The 18,967-nt window shown below is 40.9% G+C and overlaps 1 protein-coding gene across 3 annotated transcripts in view; it reads left to right on the plus strand.

Moving 5' to 3' along the window:
• ZNF804A (zinc finger protein 804A) overlaps positions 1–18,967 on the plus strand; it is a 361,702-nt gene that overhangs the window by 157,064 nt on the left and 185,671 nt on the right. Inside the window, exon 5 of one of the 3 annotated variants that reach the window (XM_085065960.1) lies at positions 8,907–9,035. The exons of the other annotated variants lie outside the window; for them this stretch is intronic. Within the exon in view, the coding sequence (XP_084922086.1) occupies positions 8,983–9,035 (53 nt within the window). The 5' untranslated portion in view covers positions 8,907–8,982. The remainder of the gene's footprint in view (positions 1–8,906; positions 9,036–18,967) is intronic. 3 annotated transcript variants of the gene reach the window in all.

Genomic DNA, 18,967 nt, shown 5'->3' on the forward strand with positions numbered 1-18,967 from the left:
GAAAACTGGGGGCGTGGCTAGGACTATGTGGAGTAGGGAAGGCAGGACAATAGGTGACAAGTACAGTCATTAAGAAAGGGGTGTGGGGAACTTGCAGCTATTATCACAATATTTCCCCATTTTTTACTAAATTAAAGAGGGAAAGGCTTTTCCTAAAAACATTCATAGCAAACTTTTAAACAACAGGAAAATGGTAAAACAACATAATGTAAAGCAATAACAAAATTAGTTTTGCTGTAAGTATGGGGAAAACGATGATGCAGCTGGCTGATTTTGATGTTGGAATTAAGTACAGGCTGAATTTTCGGAGTGCAGTTATGTTTGTAGTCTCTTTTTCTTTTGCTGGGGCTGCTAAGATGAAGGCAGGGTTTGCAGCAGCAACGGGGTTGTCACCGAAGTCTTTCTCAGCTTAGGAGAGGGAGAAAACTTTGGACGCAGCGCAGCTCCACTGGGTGACACACAGCTTTTCTCTGCTGTGGCTCTGCCGGGTCTGGAACAGTTCCACTAGGCCCCAGCACGGCTGGACGGCAGCACAGCTTCAGGGACTGCTCTGGCGCAGCTCCACCGGGCTCCGGGGGCAGTGTCTGCCGCGGGGAGCTAGAGGTGCAGCCCCACCGGCTCCTCCGAGCCTTCCGCGGGCTACTGGAGGTGCGGCTCTGCTCTTGGCCAGGCCATAGCTGCTTCTGGCTGAGAGGGAACACCTGAGAGGATGGGAGGAGGGGCCCGCACCGAAGAGAAACACTCAGATGGGGAAGGATCTGTAACCGAAGAGAGCGCCCACCGACGCGGGGGGAGGGGCTACAACGGAACACGAGGGACGCAGGGGGTGGAGCTTCGGCAAGCCCGGGAAAATTTCAAGGGGAAGACGACAACATGGCGTGCCTGACCATGCGGCCGGCGCCATATTGGAAAACACGTGGAGTCAGCTCGGCTGAGGTTTGGGGCACAGGAAAGGAGGTTAGCAGGGATTTCGAGTTAGAGTGGCCAGTTCTAACCCGGGAAAGGGACAGGAGAGGCTGAAAAGCGTACGATCAGCTCTCTCCTGAGGGACAGAGGGGAAGCACGAGCTGGTGGAGGAGGGGGTGCTACTAACACATGGCCAGCACCATGTTGGGGGATACATGCAGGGGAAGGTGGTTATTAGGGAGAGAACAAGGGTTTTTCACTGCCAGATAACTAAATAAAACAAAACACAGTTTAGTTTACTTTATCTCTCGCGCGCAAAAACTTCCCACACAACAGCTGATTCCCCATTCCTTATAAAATATGTCTAATTTTATAAGAAAAACGTCTCCCAAAATGGGGGCACAAAACTTAGGTCTCCCCTTGTTAGAAGTGGGTTTTTTCTTGTTGAGATTTCGCATGGAGCGCGACTCCCTTCACCTCGACAAGACACCACCTCTAACCCTCCACCCACCCCAAGGCAAAAAGAACAAACTAAAAAGAAAAACGGGACCCCCGTACCAAGCCGACCAGGCCTTCACTGGCTCCCCTCCCAAGGGGCTTTCCAGAGGGCTTACCACGCACGGAGAATCAAAAAAAAAGCACTCGGGATGGTCCACCGCCTTTCGGCCGACCTCTTTGAAAAGCGCGACTTTTTTCCAGAGGCTACCGGCCGCCCCTTCGGTCTTCTCGCTGAATGCAAGCTTCTCGTCGGGGAAATGGCTTCCCAAATGCGACTACTCCCCTGCCGCAGTTGCGGCTGCAGGGGGATGCTTTCCAGGGTGGCTCGAGCCCCACGTTGGGCGCCATTTGTTGCGGTTTAAAGGATGTTGCAGCAGACTTTACCCTAGAGCTTCTCTACCCGGCCCAGTTCAGCGCCTCAGTGCTCCAAACTCTCTGTCCCAGGGCTGGACACTGCACTCTCACCGGCCGGGGAGCCATAAGGCTAGCTCTGGTCTGTCTGCTTCCACAACCGGCGATGATAAAGGAGGCGAGGAGGGTCTATGCGTTGTGTCCATGGAAGATGTTTATTCGCATGGTGCAGCAGAGGCCAACGACCTCCCCGAGGCAGAGATGCCTCGAGGGCGAAGGCCTCACATGCACAGCCACATGTGGAGCATAGACACACGTGGAGCATAGACAGCAAGATGGCGGAGGGTAAGGGGTTTTATAGGGAAACAGAGAGGGGCAGGGACAGCACACAGGCCCAGTGACCTCTGGGTACAGGGGAGGTACAGGGGCGGAGTTAGGAGTACAGGAACCAATAGGGAAACCCGAGGGAGTGGCCAGGGCCACGTGGGGTTAGGGTACAGGAACCAATAGGGAAAACTGGGGGCGTGGCTAGGACTGTGTGGAGTAGGGAAGGCAGGACAATAGGTGACAAGTACAGTCATTAAGAAAGGGGTGTGGGGAACTTGCAGCTATTATCACAATATACCACCAGATCACCAACTGCTGCAGAGTTACCCTGTCTGCTGAAGTCAGCCCTGGCTGGCAGCTAAAGCAAAGGGATAATTGTTTTATGTGGGTTTTCTTTTTCACAATTCATGCTGGACAAGAGCAAAGAGAAAGAAATTCCCTTTGCTCTGCCTTCTGTTCTTGGTAGATGTGTGAGAAGGGGCTTTGCAGGAGGGCATCAGCAGCTGCAATGAGAGACAAGATCCAGCCTGGCTGGAGAACAGGCAGGCAACAGTAGGGATGAGGTGGAGGGTAAAAGCTGTGCAAAAACACTTCCAAAGTGCCTGCAGATGATCACAAGTGATGATCACAAGCTCCTTCAGGGCTGTTTTGTTCACCTTCAGTGCCTGTGAGCAGTGGTGGGATCTCTGTCCCTGCTGTGGGGCCTCACATGGAAGCTCAGCACAGAGCTTTTCCCATACTGGGAAGCAGTCTTGGGAAATCTCTGCTCTCCTCAGGCATATTGTCATGAAATCCAGAGGAGTCCCATCCTTTTATCCAGTGTGGCCAACATGGCAGCATAAGTGTCTCTTCCTGGGGAGGCTGAGCTGAAAAACAACGTGACAGACATGGAGAAAGAGGAAGGTGCAGATGGGACCAAGGGGGGTGGGAGAAGATAAAAATACCAAAGTTGCAGAAAGAGACACAATGCCAAGGCTTGGGAGAATTGGACCATCTGGTTCTGTTGCAGCATCTCTCTGTGATCATCTCCTCTCTTTGCTTCTCTTTGCTAGCAAGGGGAGATAAACTAAGTGAGGTGTAACATGAAGGCTTTGGTGTAAAACAGATGATGAAGTAGCTTGCATTGAGTAAAGCTTGTTTTATTCCCTGTGATTTGCACAAGCTCTCTCAGCAGTGCAGGCTGTGTCAGTGATTTGCTGCATGCAGATTTTTCACCAGTGCAGCAATCTCTGTTTGCAGCCCCTTCCACATGTGAAATGATGATGCTGGTACCTCGTGGATAAACCATGACTCCCCAGAGCAAAGCTGAGCCTGCTGATGTTTTACTTGGCTGTGTGTAGCTGACCCATCATAGCCATAGGTGCAGGAAGAGTGCTGATTCCATGTTCATGCCATATAAACCACCCAGAGTGACTTCTTTAGTTCCCACCAGGTCACGATGGACACAGTTTGGCACCTCTAGGTAGAAACTTGCAATGCCATTAGCTCTTCTGGAGCTTCAGGGGATGAAGATCAACCCTAAGTCTTGGTCAATCTAACACCTTTAATGGGCACTAAATTGATGTAGGAGGGATGGTGAGAAAAGCATTTGGGAAGCATATAATAGATCCAAAATGATCTTCGTGCTTGGAACTGGGATTTAAATGTTTACAACAGAACAAAAATTTTACATGAAGAAAAATTTCAAGCAAAACAGCCGTGGGGAGATTTTAACAATTCAGCAAAGCTGCTGCCAGGCTGATAGGAGAAGGGAGTGTGTACAGAGAGCTGAGGGCAAGTTCTGCATGGAACTAAAAGGGAAGGCTGTGTGGAAGTCATGCCATCTCCGCATTATTTAGCGTTTGACATGAGCATTATGACTAGAATGGTTAAATGACAGCCACAATAACATGTTCCATTGTTTGTAACAGTCAGGTGTCATCAAAATGGATTGATTTCTAATAGGGAGCACTATTGGATTCAATTGAATGTAGTAAATGTTCTGTGATATCTCTCTGAAGTTTCTTGATTTTTCCTGTAGTGGTACCAGAGAGAAGTAAAAATATATGTGTTAATACAGATATTAAAGAATTAGCAGAGTACAGATACTGAAAAATTCCTGTCTAGGAAGCCCTGTGGGAGCCATAGTCTTGTTTACTGTTTCTAACCCTTCTTGACAACATGTGAATTTCTACACTTATGATCAAAATAGTATTTGCAAAAATGCTTAAGGAAAGATGCAGCTGCCACAGAGAATGCAGTTCTTGGTTAGACTGACCATAACCATGTCAGTCTAAGTATTAGGTAATAAATTAGGTATTAGGAATAAATAGAATTTCTTTAGCCTAAGTCAGCAAAGTTAACAAAAACCGAATATATTTTATAGTTCTACCAACGTGAATTTACCTTAATAGAATAGGAAACAAATCTCTGGCCTCTTATTCAAGACTGCTAAAATAGTAAGGCCTATATTACCTTGAGGATGAGAGCTCTGCAGAAAACTCCCTTCCCCATCAGAACAGTTTGCTGCTGTCATCAAATTCTGCTGCTGACACAGATCCAGATGAGCTGCCCTTGTTTTGGTATTTAGTTCATACATGTTTAAAAAATGTGCCAAACTGTCAGTGAAGGTTTCTGCTCAGGCTTTGTGATAATGCAGTGGCACCCTCAGTTTAAATCTAAGCAGAAATCCAAACAAACCTCTCCCAGTCACACAGAATCCTTTTCAAGTTAGTTAAGTGATATCAGAAATTTTAAGTATCTTTTAAAGACATCCATTCAATCCTCTATCTTGCACATGTACAGGTGAAATAAAATCTCCAGCATGTGCTCTGGCCCTCCAGGAATATCATTTGGCTTGTTCTCTGGTGTGACTTGATTTTATCAAGGTTTTTTTCTGTGTACCAGCACTGGCATTTGAATAGGTTTTTCTGGATTGACTTTGTTCCATGCCATCTCTATTGTTGTACAAAGGTATAATTAATTAAAAAAATTGTCCTGCAGATGCTTTCAGTTGGAACTGCTGCTGGTAAGGTCTCAATTTGCACCTGTGTGATGTATGTAAAAGGTTAGCCTTGAATATAAACTTGTAATCTCTTCAATTCAATGACTTAATGGAAACACACCCCAAGATAATTCTGCAATCAGTGCTGATAGTGAGCACAGTCTGAACTTCACCTGTACTGGGTTTGGTCTTCAAATCAATAGCAGAGAACTTTCTGTCCTTGAAGACATCCATTGATGGAGAAAGGATTAGGACAGTAAATTATTGCCTCATAGAATCTCCTTGGATATTCTATAGGAGTGAGAGACTGCAGAATACTGTAACTTTTGCTAAAGCAGATCTAGAACCATGCAAAGAAGTAAAAGTGATGAAAGCTACTAGGTTTGCGCATCTTAGGCAGGGCAGTAAATTTGCTTTGTCTGCTGCATAGCTGAGGTAATTAGAGAGCAATCAGAGCCACAGAGTGAGCTATGACAAGAGCTGAAAATCAGTACCCCCTGGGGAAACTGTTGGGTGTATTTTGACCCAAGTACAGATGCACAAAGCTGGAATGTTGGGGACACAGTGTGTTCAATTTTACCTGCTGGGCACAGCTACTTACCTTGAGCTAGGGCTTGGGTTGGGGTGGTTTGCAATCCATTTCTGTTTGGGAAGAAAAGCCTTGATTACTATTGATAGCCTGGGCCTTGCTAAGAAAACAAGACCTTTTATTATGTTTGACAGCTGGGACGTTTTTATTGCTGGTTCCTGAATTCTGTCAGTGTGGAAGATCAAAGGAAAATGAAAACTCTCTTGATTTTGCTGCTCTTACTGGTTTTAAGAAGTTGAATATGCTGCTCTTAGCCAAATTACCAATATTTGGTGTAGTGTGTTACCTGTGATCCTACCTGTGTCCTGAATAGAAGAAATAGATATTTGGGGAGGTTATTGTATTTTGTGATTCTTACCATGCTTCTGCAGCAGACTAACTCACTTGGGTTAAGGTATTTCTGATTTACAGGCTCAGAGTTTTGGTTGTTCAGCTTGGTGAAGAGAAAGCTCTGGGGAAACCTTTGAGCACCTTCAGTACCTAAAGGGGCTCCAAGAGAGCTGGAGAGGGACTGTGGATAAGGGCCTGGAGGGATAAGACAAGGAGAAATAGTTTTAACTTGAAAGTGAGGAGATTTAGATCAGGTATTCAGAAGAAATTGTTCCCTGTGAGGATGGGGAGGCCCTGGCACAGGGTGCCCAGAGAAGCTGTGGCTGCCCCTGGATCCCTGGAAGTGTCCAAGGCCAGGCTGGACAGGGCTTGGGGAAATCTGGGATCATGGAAGGGGTTTGGGACTAAGTGATCTTTAAGGTCCTTTCCAACCTAAACCATTCCATGATCACGAGAAAAGGAGAGATTGAGAGGATGTGATAAAAAAAGGAGGATTAAGATGGATGTGATATTTTAACAATGATATCTGTATCAGGTCAGAGTGGTCCACAAAGCAAACTGGCTAGATACAAGATATTAAATCAGAGCAACCAATATCACCCTTTTACCTCCTTTGAACTTCGAAGTTTTCTTTTATCGCTTATATGAAGAAGAAATACTATAAATTCATGGGAGGAAGCAGAATTTTTTGTATATCATGAACACAAATGTGGCTTGAGATTTATATTTTCCCCTCAAAATGACAGCCAGAGGCCTTACAGATGCATCTTTAAAAGCTCAGAAGTCGAGTTACATGCATCCTAAATAGCAGAAAATTATAGAAACAGTAGTGTTATGATTTTGTGGCTTTTTCCTGAATCAGCTCCAAGCTGACACTGCAGATGCCAGAAGAGACTGATTAGTATGAATATCAACACTGTAGCTGAGATATTCAAAATAAGGAGCTGAGGCATTGTCAAAGATAGAGCTGGACAAAATAATGGCAAGATTAAAACAATCATTAATACTGAAATGCTCAAGTGGGATAAAAGGGGCCATGAGCATTAGGGTGCAGCTTCCCATGAAGCCTTAATACCCTTTTGTAATTAAGAAGCCATTAGTGAGCTAAATGCTGGGCAGTGTTATTGTAACTCCCACATCATGTTAAAACACCATTAACGTGTTTGATGCGCTCTGAGGTAAATCAGAGATAAACTGCTCAGGTCTAAGAACACAGATTTATCATTTATCCTTTACAGAGTCTGTCTGTGTGTGCATTTTCAGTTCCAGTGTTCCATGGGAACACCATGTTCTTCCCTGATTTTCCAGTTCACAGAGGTTTGGACTGAAACTTGGGAGGAAAAGGTTCAATTCTGGGTTCTACTGTAAGCTTACTGTGTGATCCTGTCAGTCATTTTTTACCTCCAATAAGTCTGTAGTTTGTGTGTGTGGAAAAGAAAAAAAAATAGTGATTACTATATAAAGAAATGGGAGTATTAGAGGTTAAAAATGTTGTTATTCAGTAATATCTAGATATATATACACTCATACACATGTTATCACCCAAATAATTGAGCTTCACACTTTGACAAAGTGTCCATCTGTTTCCTTCTGCTTTCAACAAGATACTCTCATTTATTAGCACAAGCGGAAATGGAAGCAATTGCACTGCTGGTTTTAGCTTAAAATGTTAATGTGATTCCAAGTTTTCCCTAAAACGTTATCGGTCAAAATATTGGGGGAGTTTAAAATATGTATATACCCACTGGGTATCACAGAGGAGTTGGAACAAACATTAACAGAAATTAAACATGGATCTAAAGATCTGTGAGCCCCATAGGTTCACATCAGTAATAAATTAATAAAATAGTTCAAAACCATGCACAGGAATAGTTCTTAAATTGATCTTTAAAAGCAAATCAAAGGTTTCAAGCAGAACACAAGAGGAAAAGGAGGTTCAGACCTGGACAGCTGTATTTTGTACTGTATTACGTATATTTTAATACAATTGATGTAATGGTTGGTCAGCATGATGGAATAGGGATTAAATGGTACATGTTTCACATGTGTAGAAAGCTTTCAAAATGCAGCAGTATTTCTTAAGTAGAAGCCTTTCTGGTGGCTTTGGCTGGGAAGGGATGACAACAGTTCAGTAATCTTGAGTTTGAGATTTATTTCTCCATTTAACTTCCCTGTTAATTAGTTCATTTCACTAACTAGCCATTTATGTGATAGATGATTCCTTAAGCAAATGCAACAACAGGCATGCAAGCTTGGAAATAGTTTTTAAGAAGATCTGCCAATATTGTAGTTAGAGGTTTCAGGGATTAGTGATTAGCTGATTAATATGTACATTTATGTTCAAAATGGTAACAGCCTGTGGTATTGAGATGTCTGCAGTTTGCTGTCAGCACTTGGTTTTTCAAGCTGGAGAATTGCCTAAAAGGTACCTAACTTAGCATGTTGTCAATAAATAGGTATAAGACTTTATATATTACTTGAAATAATACATCAATCACAAAGCAGTCAATAGTCAAGGGAAGTAGAGGAGACTATAATTGACTCTTAGAAAATATATATAGAACTGTGCCCAGAGTTACTGTAAAAAAGGCCAAATAAGTTATTTTTGCTTCTCTCTGTATGCCAAAAAGTGTTTTAAAACCCCTGTGGCTTTAGGGAGTGAAAACCTGGACCCACTGAAGTCAATGGGAGTATTGTTATTAAATTCACTACAGCCAGGATTTCACCTCAGGTTCAGGCTCTGGGAATTCAGCAGGCAGCAGAAATGAAAGCATTTAGCTGTTGATTTATGAAATACATCTTGCCCAGTCAGATTACTGGATTATTGCTGGTTTATGTTAACAAAGACAGGGTCAGATCTTTCTGCTGAAAACCCCCTGATTGCTGTCATTTGAGCCAGACCAAATCTCTGCTCCTTACTAGGAACATGGGATTTACAGAATGGATATGAGCAGTTGTGATTCCCCATGAAGAGCATCGATATGAAAACAGATATTACATGGCAGCCCTGATAAAGTTCAAGCCTGTAACTGCTGCTAGCCAGAAAAAAGGGTGAGTGCATCAGGGAAATAAGGAGATCCTGTCCTGTTTTTCTCTACTCTTTTCTTCATCATTCTCTGCTGGAGGTGTGGGAAGTAGTTTAAGCAAATGTGTTTGGACACTGTGGCACTTCTTGTCACTATGAGCTTTTGAGAACAATATTCTCCCTTGCCTTTTAATTGAAAGTATGAAGCAAAAGAGCAAATATCTAAGTGCTGAGCAAGGGGGATAAACAGCCCTGTCCTCAGCACACCTGATTTGGGGATGCTGTGGAAGTTTCCATGCAGGTGAGATATCAGCATGGCTGAGATATTCCAGCAAGCCAAGCTGCAGAAGGTAATGGTGATTGATGACTTATTTCTAACAGTGCTGAGTTTCTACAACACAGCCCTCTGTCAGCCAAGAGAGGCTCAGGGCTCTTGGAGCACTTGTGTCTACACCTACCTGTCAGACATGATGCAATTTGACATATCTCCTGTATCCACAACCCCTAGCATCTCTCTTATTTAAACATTTCACTTCCCAAACCAGTGGCCCTGCTTTTCTAACTCACTGCTTGAGAACCTGCAGTTCCTCTCCAAATTAGGAGGTAAGAGCAGCTAAATGTGAGGCTTGCTCTGTACTCTTCCTGCCCAAGGCTGCAGTTGCAGTGCTCAGTTGTAGAACCATGGGGTGGTTTGGGCTAGAAGGACCTTTAAAGCTCATCCCATTCCAACCCCCTGCCATGGCAGGGACAGCTCTCACTAGACCAGGTTGCTCCAAGCTCCATCTGGTCAGCTTTTTTGTAGCTTTTTGATATCAGTGTGCTCTGCTTCCCTGGTATTTCCCAGTACTGCCTTGCCCTTAACTTCAGGAGCACTTAGCTGCTCAAGCTGTAAGATAAATTGGAGTGAAGGAAGGAAGCAGGGAAGGAATGTGTTGTGAGCACTGGGCAGACCCTTGGTGGTGAAAGAGATCTGCACATCCTCTTGGTCCTCTGCCTTTCTGGTGAGCATTAGCTGCTATTACCCAAACTGGTGGTTCCTGGTTGTCTGGGAACATCTTTGATTTAATTTCGCGTAAGTCACGAAATACGCAAACAATGAAGCTGTGTGAAGTCTATAAATACAATTTAGTGCTTTGAGTGAAATGTCCCACAAATAACAGAACAACCAGGGAATCGATAGAGTCCTGCTGCAGTTATGGAATGAGGCATTTGTTATTAAGTAGTGGAAAATAATGATGCAAATCGGATGATCTCTGTTGCGATTAGGGTGAGCATGAAACCTGAGCGAATTTGGTGCTTGGAAAGGGAGTGGAGGTGTGCAGAATTGTGAGTTCAGCCCCTGCTCTGCTGTGTGCCCTGAGGGCACTCTGCCTGTTTTCAAAGTTGGCGAGGAGAAAAAAAATATACCCAGATTATCTGTGTTTGTAATGGGGAAAACCAGAATTTTGGAAAATGCAGTTTGTTAGTTTGCAACTCCGCCTTGCACCATATATCTAGAGTTAGCATTTCTGCTATTTAAGCTAAACTATGGTGGAAGAAATACCTTTTTTTCCTTGACCTTTCTAGAATTATTGAGATTATTTCATTTTAAGAAAGTACAGAAAGAAAGGCTATAAATATGGAAATATTCTTATGAACTAAACATACGTTTTTGTATCTAAAATAAATAAAAAATTCTTTGAGCTCCTTACTGCTTCTGTTGAAAATATCAGATTATTTTGGTCCTGACAAAAATTGAACTTAAGGAATTAAATTAAATTAAATTAGCATCTCTAAAGTGGCAGATGTCCTATTCATGTATATCCTTTAAGATATGCATCAAAATTGCAAGTGGATCAGAAGACAGTTGTTACACTAAATTCTAACTCTATAAACAGATGCTGAAGGGTTTAAATAAATGATGGGGTTTTTTTCTCCTTTGTGGAGCAAAATTGAAATGATGAAAATGCAAAGTAGTCCCAGACATTTTTACATGCTCCTGCAGTTGCAGTATTTCTGATTTTTTTCAAAATGATAAGTGACAATGAAGACCTTTTCTTATAGCAAAGGAAATTTATGAATTGCAGAGAAAACCGGAAAGAACTTTTAATGTAAATACTGCAATACTAGTCTGCTGTTTATGGCCATCTATATATCTCTTTATACATTCTTATGAGATTTACTATTCTGCATTTTTTTTTTATCAAGCCTTTTTAGTTTTCTTGTGGAAAAATGAATGCAGATCCTTCAAGCTTGAAAGATTATTTTTTCGTCTTTCTATGGATAGCCTTATCTCTTTCTATCATCAGAAACACTGTCTAGGAGAAGAGCCTTGTGCTATTGTACAACAGAGATAGAACATGGGATAGGAAATAAAGAAGATATGGAACAAAAATTTTAAAGCCAATTTGTAAAATAGGCCTCAAGGGATTTGTAAACCCTTTTACACATTATTTGCTCAGAACTATTTGTTCTGGTTTGTTTCATCATTTTGCAGTCTTATCAGTGAAACCTTAGTCCTGAGGTAACTTCTTGGAACATTTATATTGTCCTCAGTCTGTGAGTTCAGAGAATGTTTCATCCCCAGTGCCATTCTCAGCACGATGGACAGGATTTGGCATCATCATGGTTTTCTGCATGTATTTTATGTGTTTTCCTACACACACACAAAATTCCTCCTCTTTACTCTCACTTTGATGGTCTGAACAATGGTGGCAAATTCATTTTGTTCAAGAGTTAAAAGATAAATACTGTTAAATTCCATGAAAATCGCTGCAGAACCTTTCCTTGGCATAAGTTCCAAGAAAGCCTTTTCTCCTTTCAGTAACCTCAAGACAGAACCCACCTAATTGAGTTGATTGGGAAACCCCTAGAAGCCAATATTACACAGCCTGTTTTGATAAATGGCTCCTGAGTTTCATTTTGTTGTGGAGCATTAAAGACATGTTCACTGTCAAAATGATTGGCAGAAAGTAATCATGAGAGAAAAAGAAATGTTTTTTCCACTGTAGCAAAATCCCACCAAGAGGAGTCTTGATCTACCTCACCTCAAGTTGTAGCAGGTACATAAATTCATGACAGCTGATCTAATAGTGGAGAGGAATTAAATATCTGTAACAACACAGACGAGGAGTTCTAGCTGTGTGAGAGGAATTTCAAAGTAGGTTCTCCTTGATCACTCACTTTCACAAGACTTAAGGGAATATTGCTCCACAAGATTAAATGGGGTGGTATGATGGTGCTGGTGGGGAACCAAACCAAACTCCCCACACCCATGTAATTAAAAAACCCAGCCAATAAATGATTGGATATTGCAAACAAAATGGTGACTGGTAAGAGAAGCTATTTAAATGCAGTGTGTGTAAAGACTGGTAGTTTTAAAAAAAGGTGATGGTGTAGGTAAAATTGTTGTCTTTCATTTTTACCTCTGAGCTTCCTAAAAAGCTGTCTTGCTGTGGGACACATTACAGGTAGATCTTGCTGTGTCACCTGTGACCCAACATAAACATCAAAACCATCCCCTGGAAAATCAGAACAATTGCTCTTTGGCAATTTCAGACCTGAGACAACATGGGGTTTACTCTCATAAAAGGATTTAAGGTAAAGTTAGTTCTCATGTAGCTGTTTTACACAGCAAAATGGAAGGCAGGCACTGAAAAACACCATGGTTACTGTTAAAGGGAACTTCTCTGCTCATCCTGTGCCACATAAATGTGAGAAAAGGGAATATTCCCCACGTATACCTCAATTTTGTGATGTTTACAGTCTCTAGAACCTCATGCACTGTCAGATGGCATCATGGTGCTCTCTCTCCAAACCCAGTCACCACTCAGAGAGAGCAGATGGAGAATTTTAACTTTACTCTTCCTAGACAGATTTCATCCATGCTATTGGTGGAATGAAAATCCAAGACCTTTCCAAAAGTACTAAAGAGGGTGGGACACTAAGAGCAAAATTTTTCTTTTTTTCTCTGTCTTGGAAAGAAAAAATTAAGATAAACAGTAAATGTTTATCCTCTCTGTTTGCATTTTCCCTCATTCTTAGTAAAGGTAATAAAATCATAAAAGCTTAAAAATGGAGGCCAACTCTTTAAATTTATCCTTCTCTAGTGGCTCCTTACTTCTAATTTCCATGTTTTGAACTTGCTTAATTAAATCCTGGGCAGGTTATGTTATTACACGTAGCCATCATGGATTGTTAGCTAAATGATACTGTAATTTATATATCCTGAGCTGTTTAGGGACGTGTATGGGAAATTAGAACAAAATATGACTACACAGCTTTTATTTGTATGCAAATTTCTGCTATTCTGCATGCAAACACTAGAATATCTAACCAGAACAATAATAAAAAATAATTAATGCCAAAGTTATAGCAAGGAACGAGGAATGATCTTGCCTTTATAGAGTTTTATGTAGAAGCTGATAGAATGTGGGTCTTTATAAATCACTACTTTTGCAAGTTTGCCATATTTATGCATAGAAATGTATATGTATCTGGTTTTTAAATTGGGTGCTCTTATTCCCCCAATAAACCTAAAAATCAAAGACCTTTTTTCCCATTCTCTCAACATTCTTTTTTTACTTGCAATTTTTCCTAGGCCAAACCAAAGTGAAAACTGGTACAAATTACAAATTTTGCACATAATTTTTCCCTTCTAACACTGCCCCAGACAACACACCTTTGCACTTTTTTAAGAAGAGCTATGGTGTGAGCCCTAAATAGCCTCAAAAAAAGCCCAAACAACTTTAAAGCACAAGTTCTTTAGAATTCCAAATTAAAACCTGGTCTTCTGTGCCCTTCCCTGTGAAATGCTCCTTGCAGTTCTGTACAGAAATATTTAAAATGGAGCTATTGAGCATGCAACAATTCCAAAAAACTGTTGCAGCCAAGTGGAAGCATGAAGAATTAGGTTAATATGGATAGGGACATTAAAAAAGCCATGAGTTAATGTATATTTCTGAGTATTGAAAACTTGGCTAGCTTAGTATAAAAAGGGTGCATTAGATAAAAAATGTGTTTTAAAATTGCTGTTTTAATACAGGGTTTTAAATTGCTCTGTCTTTAACAAATATCTTTCTCCTTATTGGGATGGCTTCAAAATAACATTACAGCAGTTGGCTTTGACATCCTAAAGTCAGAAAAGTTAAAATGCTGCATCTTCCAAAATCTTTGTTGCTCAAATGCAACCAAGATCTCTTAGGGAAAGTTTGCCTTTAAATGCAGGGAATCTGTAAAGGGTTGTTAGCATTAGCCAGACTGCAGTGATATAAAAAGATTCCTGTAAAACAATTTATAATCTCACTTGGAAATACGGTTTAGGGGCAGAAAGAAGAGTCTCATTAGGGTTTGGATTGTAGCCACAGGAAATTTCTATATTCTCTTTAGAAAAACCAGGAAAGCTTTCCTGTGGGCTTAGGGCAGGTGATCCAGTGAACTAATAGGATGGGAATAACTTCAAGCAGTAGGGTGGTTGGGGTCCTGGAAGCATCAGCACAAGAAGTTAACACTAATTAGATGTAATTGCTCTCCTAAGGAATTGTGTGCATAGCTTGGGTTTGGGTGCCTCTGAAAAGTGGATATTTGAAACAGCATGCATGACTTTTACAGAATTGCTTAATAAACATTTTAAATATCCTGGTTAGGAAGTACAGCATTGGTAAATCTATGTGTCTGGATCTTGCCAAGCAGTTTCAAATGGGTTATAGGTTCTTAAACACACACACAGATATATACATATATGTGTATACATATGGAATATGCCTAGTGGAAGTGGTTTAGCTTTTAGGTTTGGAGAGATTTGCTGCTAGTGATGGAAATTGTCCTCTTCCTCTTCTTCTTCATCAAGTCAAGGAACACTTTTAAGTTGCAGTTATAATTTCCAGATCTGTCTCAATATTCATTCAAACCCAGGACAAAATTGGGTTTATTTTAACCCATTTTATGGTGCTGGCTTAATAGCATGCCATGTTAAGTGCTGTATAAGAAGAAAGGGGATATCAAAATGGGGTCTGACATAAAATGCTGGCAGAGACACTAATTGATAATCTTGCAGGTCTTTTCCATCCTTGATGTTTCCATGACACTTCAATCACACAGAGCTTTACTCACTCATTCCAAATGCACTGTTCTATCTGGGCATGTAAAACTCATTTCTTCAGCAAACCTACATGACACATACACTGTGTGAAGGTCTAGAGACTTAGTATAACAAAATACAGCAGATAGGTGGTTTTGTAGGTATGAAAACCTTCATGGTCATAATACATATGGATATTTTATTGGTCTATGAACATCTAAAAATCTTATTTTAAGCCTTTATCTACTTTTTTTTTAATGTCAAAATTAAGTGCTGATTAAATTGCAATATCTAATGGCTGCCTTGGTTATTTGCAAACTTCTTTTCAAATAGATTAATTAAAATAATATGACTTAAAATATGATCTAGAAGTTGATTTAATTATAAGAATTCACGTCCCTTTTAAAAACAAGCAGTATATGATTTAATGCAATTATCATATCTACTTGCCTGCAAGCATTTCATTTCAAATTAATCTTTAGACCTGATGGCTATTATTTTCCCTGTTGTTTCAGAAAACCAGAAGGATATGAGCTAGTGTGTTTTATTGAATTTTTTGTTATTCCATCTGGCTTTCGAGCTCCCTGAAGCACTAATGAAGGTCAAGGAGTTTTGGAGAGAAATGCAATCCCTTCACCTGGAGTACAGAACCTGCTAGTGCAGTAATAACAGAAAATATCACTTTCTTTCTAGAGAATATTAGATTGCTTCGTAGCTCAAGATCAGAACAAGGATGCTGAAAAATAGAAATGCCTCTTGGAGTGGGTTCTGGTACTTGAGATTCTAGTGGCTGCTACCTGATGGCTAAAGCTTATTGTTATTTTACTCAGGAGGGACAAAATGATCATAGCAATAGTTAAATGCTGACAGTAAAAATAAAAATAGTTAAATGTCTTTCTGTTGTGGTCCAATTCTAGCACAGGGAGCTTGAAAGTACCTGCGGTATAATAAAAACCAGATGTAACATGAATTTGAGATGAGTATTTATGCATGTCCCAACTTTAGGCTTGCACAAGCATTCTGTGGGATTGCTGGAGTGCCTGAAGAGCAGGAATATGTTTGCTTTAATGACCTGCTGGAGCAAAGCAGCACCACCATCTCTTTTAAGGGATTCATTCTCACGGTTCTGCCCAGAAGGTCAGTGGTTGCAACTGTGCAATGCAGACTGTGGTTAGTTCTTCAGTTTCCTGCATTTAGGAAAAAAAGATTGTGTGGAAAACTCATAGCTACTCAATTGTCCCTCAGATTTACAGTAATGAATGTTAGTTCAATTTCTTTGCGAGAGAACTTACAGTCATGGATGAGTTCTTTAAAGCAGAAGGTTTTTGCTTATTTTTATTGGACAGTGTAATGAAGGCACCCTCATACTTAGAATGTTGCTCCATCAGAGTTAATATTTTTCCTGGTAATTTAGTTCACTTCTTCCACTGGCTGCAGTTGATTCACAGCTCAATAATTCTTTCCTGTCAGGGGAGCATGTATGTGTAAGTTAAGGGGAATAGAGAAAAATACATTTTAGTCAAAAGATAATTATTTAGGGAAAACAAAGAATGTGATTACAAGCAGTCTCAGGGGTCTGCCTCATGTTAGGACTCAAATTCTCTAATGGTTAGAGAATAAAACACCTTATTTTGGTGCTTACCTGCTCCATGTTGTGCTCTCCCTGCACAGTGCTCATCACTATGGGCCTTGCATATGTTTTATAATTGTGATATTCCTTTTAGGTATGAAATGGAATCTCCATCAGGGAGATGGAATGCCTTACCCATGCTCTGAAATGCATATTTCTCACAGTGAAGAGAAAGGACTGATAAACTTTAGAGTGAAGTGTCAGAGTTCTTTCTCCATCACTGTACAAAGGATGGGCATGCTGTGCTTGCTGGCTATGAGCTCATTTCTCTGTGCTTGCAAAAACCTTAGCCAAATCTTCACATTTTGAAGTTGTACAACAGGCAGACACTTATACTTCTTGAAAAAGAAATTTTCAGTCTTTATTCTAAAGGCTGCTCCTGTAGTTCTAAACGACATATATGACTACTACTCTGTCATGTTCACTTATAAGAAAATATTTTAAAAAAGGAAATAAGGGCTTTGAACAGCATCATTATAAAAAATGCTGTTCTGTTCTTCTGACTTTTTGTTCTCTTTCTCTTTGTGGCATTTGCTCTGTACATCCTGGGAACACGACTGTATGATGTCAGAGCAAAGATCCATTTCACTCAGTGAAATCCCTTTTTCTTGCACTCTCCAGAAATGGATGGCAGGGAAAGATGGCAGCTGGAGATCAGCAGTGCTGTTCTGTTAGAGGAGCCTGGCCTGCAGCACGGCCTGCCTCAGAGCTTTCCTGCACTAATGGTGGCTCTTTGCAATTTAATAGTGTTTAATGGGAGATAATATCCCTGAATCTGGGAGATCCCACTGCTAACAGCTATTAACATAAGCAACTTCCCTAGAGTACAGGTCTTCCCTCCTTCCCTCCCTCCCTCCCTCCCTCCCTCCCTGATTTTGGTGTTTTAGGAAGTGTCCACATCTTTGGATGTTTATCTTTGGCTCTTCTTGCTTTAAGTTATGAAATTATTCCCTGGCACCTCATCTTGATGAAATCTGTTGTCCCAGGGAAGAGGGCCGGGGGGAAGGCTGTGAAAAATGAAGGCCTTATATCCCCACTGAGTGCTTATAAAAGCGAGTGGATAAGATCTTAACAGCTTTTTAAACAGTGACCATGTTGCATGCAGCCTTTGCTTTTACCTTCTGAGCTGGAGAGCTGATGGCGAGAAATATAGTTCTGATTTACTATATTTAATACAGAAAAAGTTATGAAGAAGTTTTCAGAGGGTAAAGCAGTTGCAGAACAGCTACTGCTTCAGAAGTGTGGGTGCTTATCTATAGTAATTTGATACAGAAATGGAGGTGTAAATCTGAAGGGGTCAGGATTTGTTCCAGTGCTGTATTGCCCATTTCCATCCAACCCAGAAATTGCACTTACACATTTCCCTCAGGCAAATTTACTATCCTGAGCACACTCACATAATTTAATAACCTGCAGATAAACTTCTGTGATACTGGGCTCAAAATGAAAGAGGAGGAATTAGGTCAGATATTGGGAAGGAATTGTTCCCTGTGAGGCTAGTGAGGCCCTGGCACAGGGTGCCCAGAGAAGCTGTGGCTGCCCCTGGATCCCTGGAAGTGTCCAAGGCCAGGCTGGACAGGGCTTGGAGCAACCTGGGATAGTGGAAGGTGTCCCTGCCTGTGGCAGGGAGGGGAACAAGATGGGCTTTTAGGTTCCTTCCAATCAAAAACATTCCATGATTCTTATAAGGTATGATTTTAATGCCTTTTGTAAAATTTTCAAACACTTTGTTTGAAAAATCTATTTTTATTCATGGATAGATTCAAACAACTTAGAAACTGAAACATTATTCTCCTTCTGAGAAAATGATTCTTATTGTCATTAGTCTCTTATTGTAAGAATAATAGGAAATATTTTTAGAAAAAGAAAGCAGAAAAAAAAATACATTCCAGAAAGCACTTTAAAAAAAGACCATTGTCTTTTCAGATCTAAGGATTTATTATTATTCTCGTGTTTTCAACTCTGGACCCTGAATTTATCACTTTCTGCCTCATCCCAGTGTAACTGCCTTAATTCAGGGAGCAGAACAGATGTTTCTGAGGTTGGCATATCTTTTATACTTGAAAAATCCAGTTTGTGTATATCTCTTTTCTCTAATTATTGATGGAAAGTGAGGGCTAATATTTAAGCACAAATATCAGCATCACTACTTAAAAAAAATTTAGAAAATAATGAGTAAATGAATAGCTGTAGGAAGACCTCCAAAAAGGCTAGAGGTGCCAATATTACACTCTCAAGGTGTCTTGAATTCTTCTGTACAGTTGTGTGCA

This window comes from Lichenostomus cassidix, chromosome 7 (genome assembly GCF_008360975.1).
Source record: "Lichenostomus cassidix isolate B80296 chromosome 7, HeHo_3.0, whole genome shotgun sequence".
NCBI lineage: Eukaryota > Metazoa > Chordata > Aves > Passeriformes > Meliphagidae > Lichenostomus > Lichenostomus cassidix.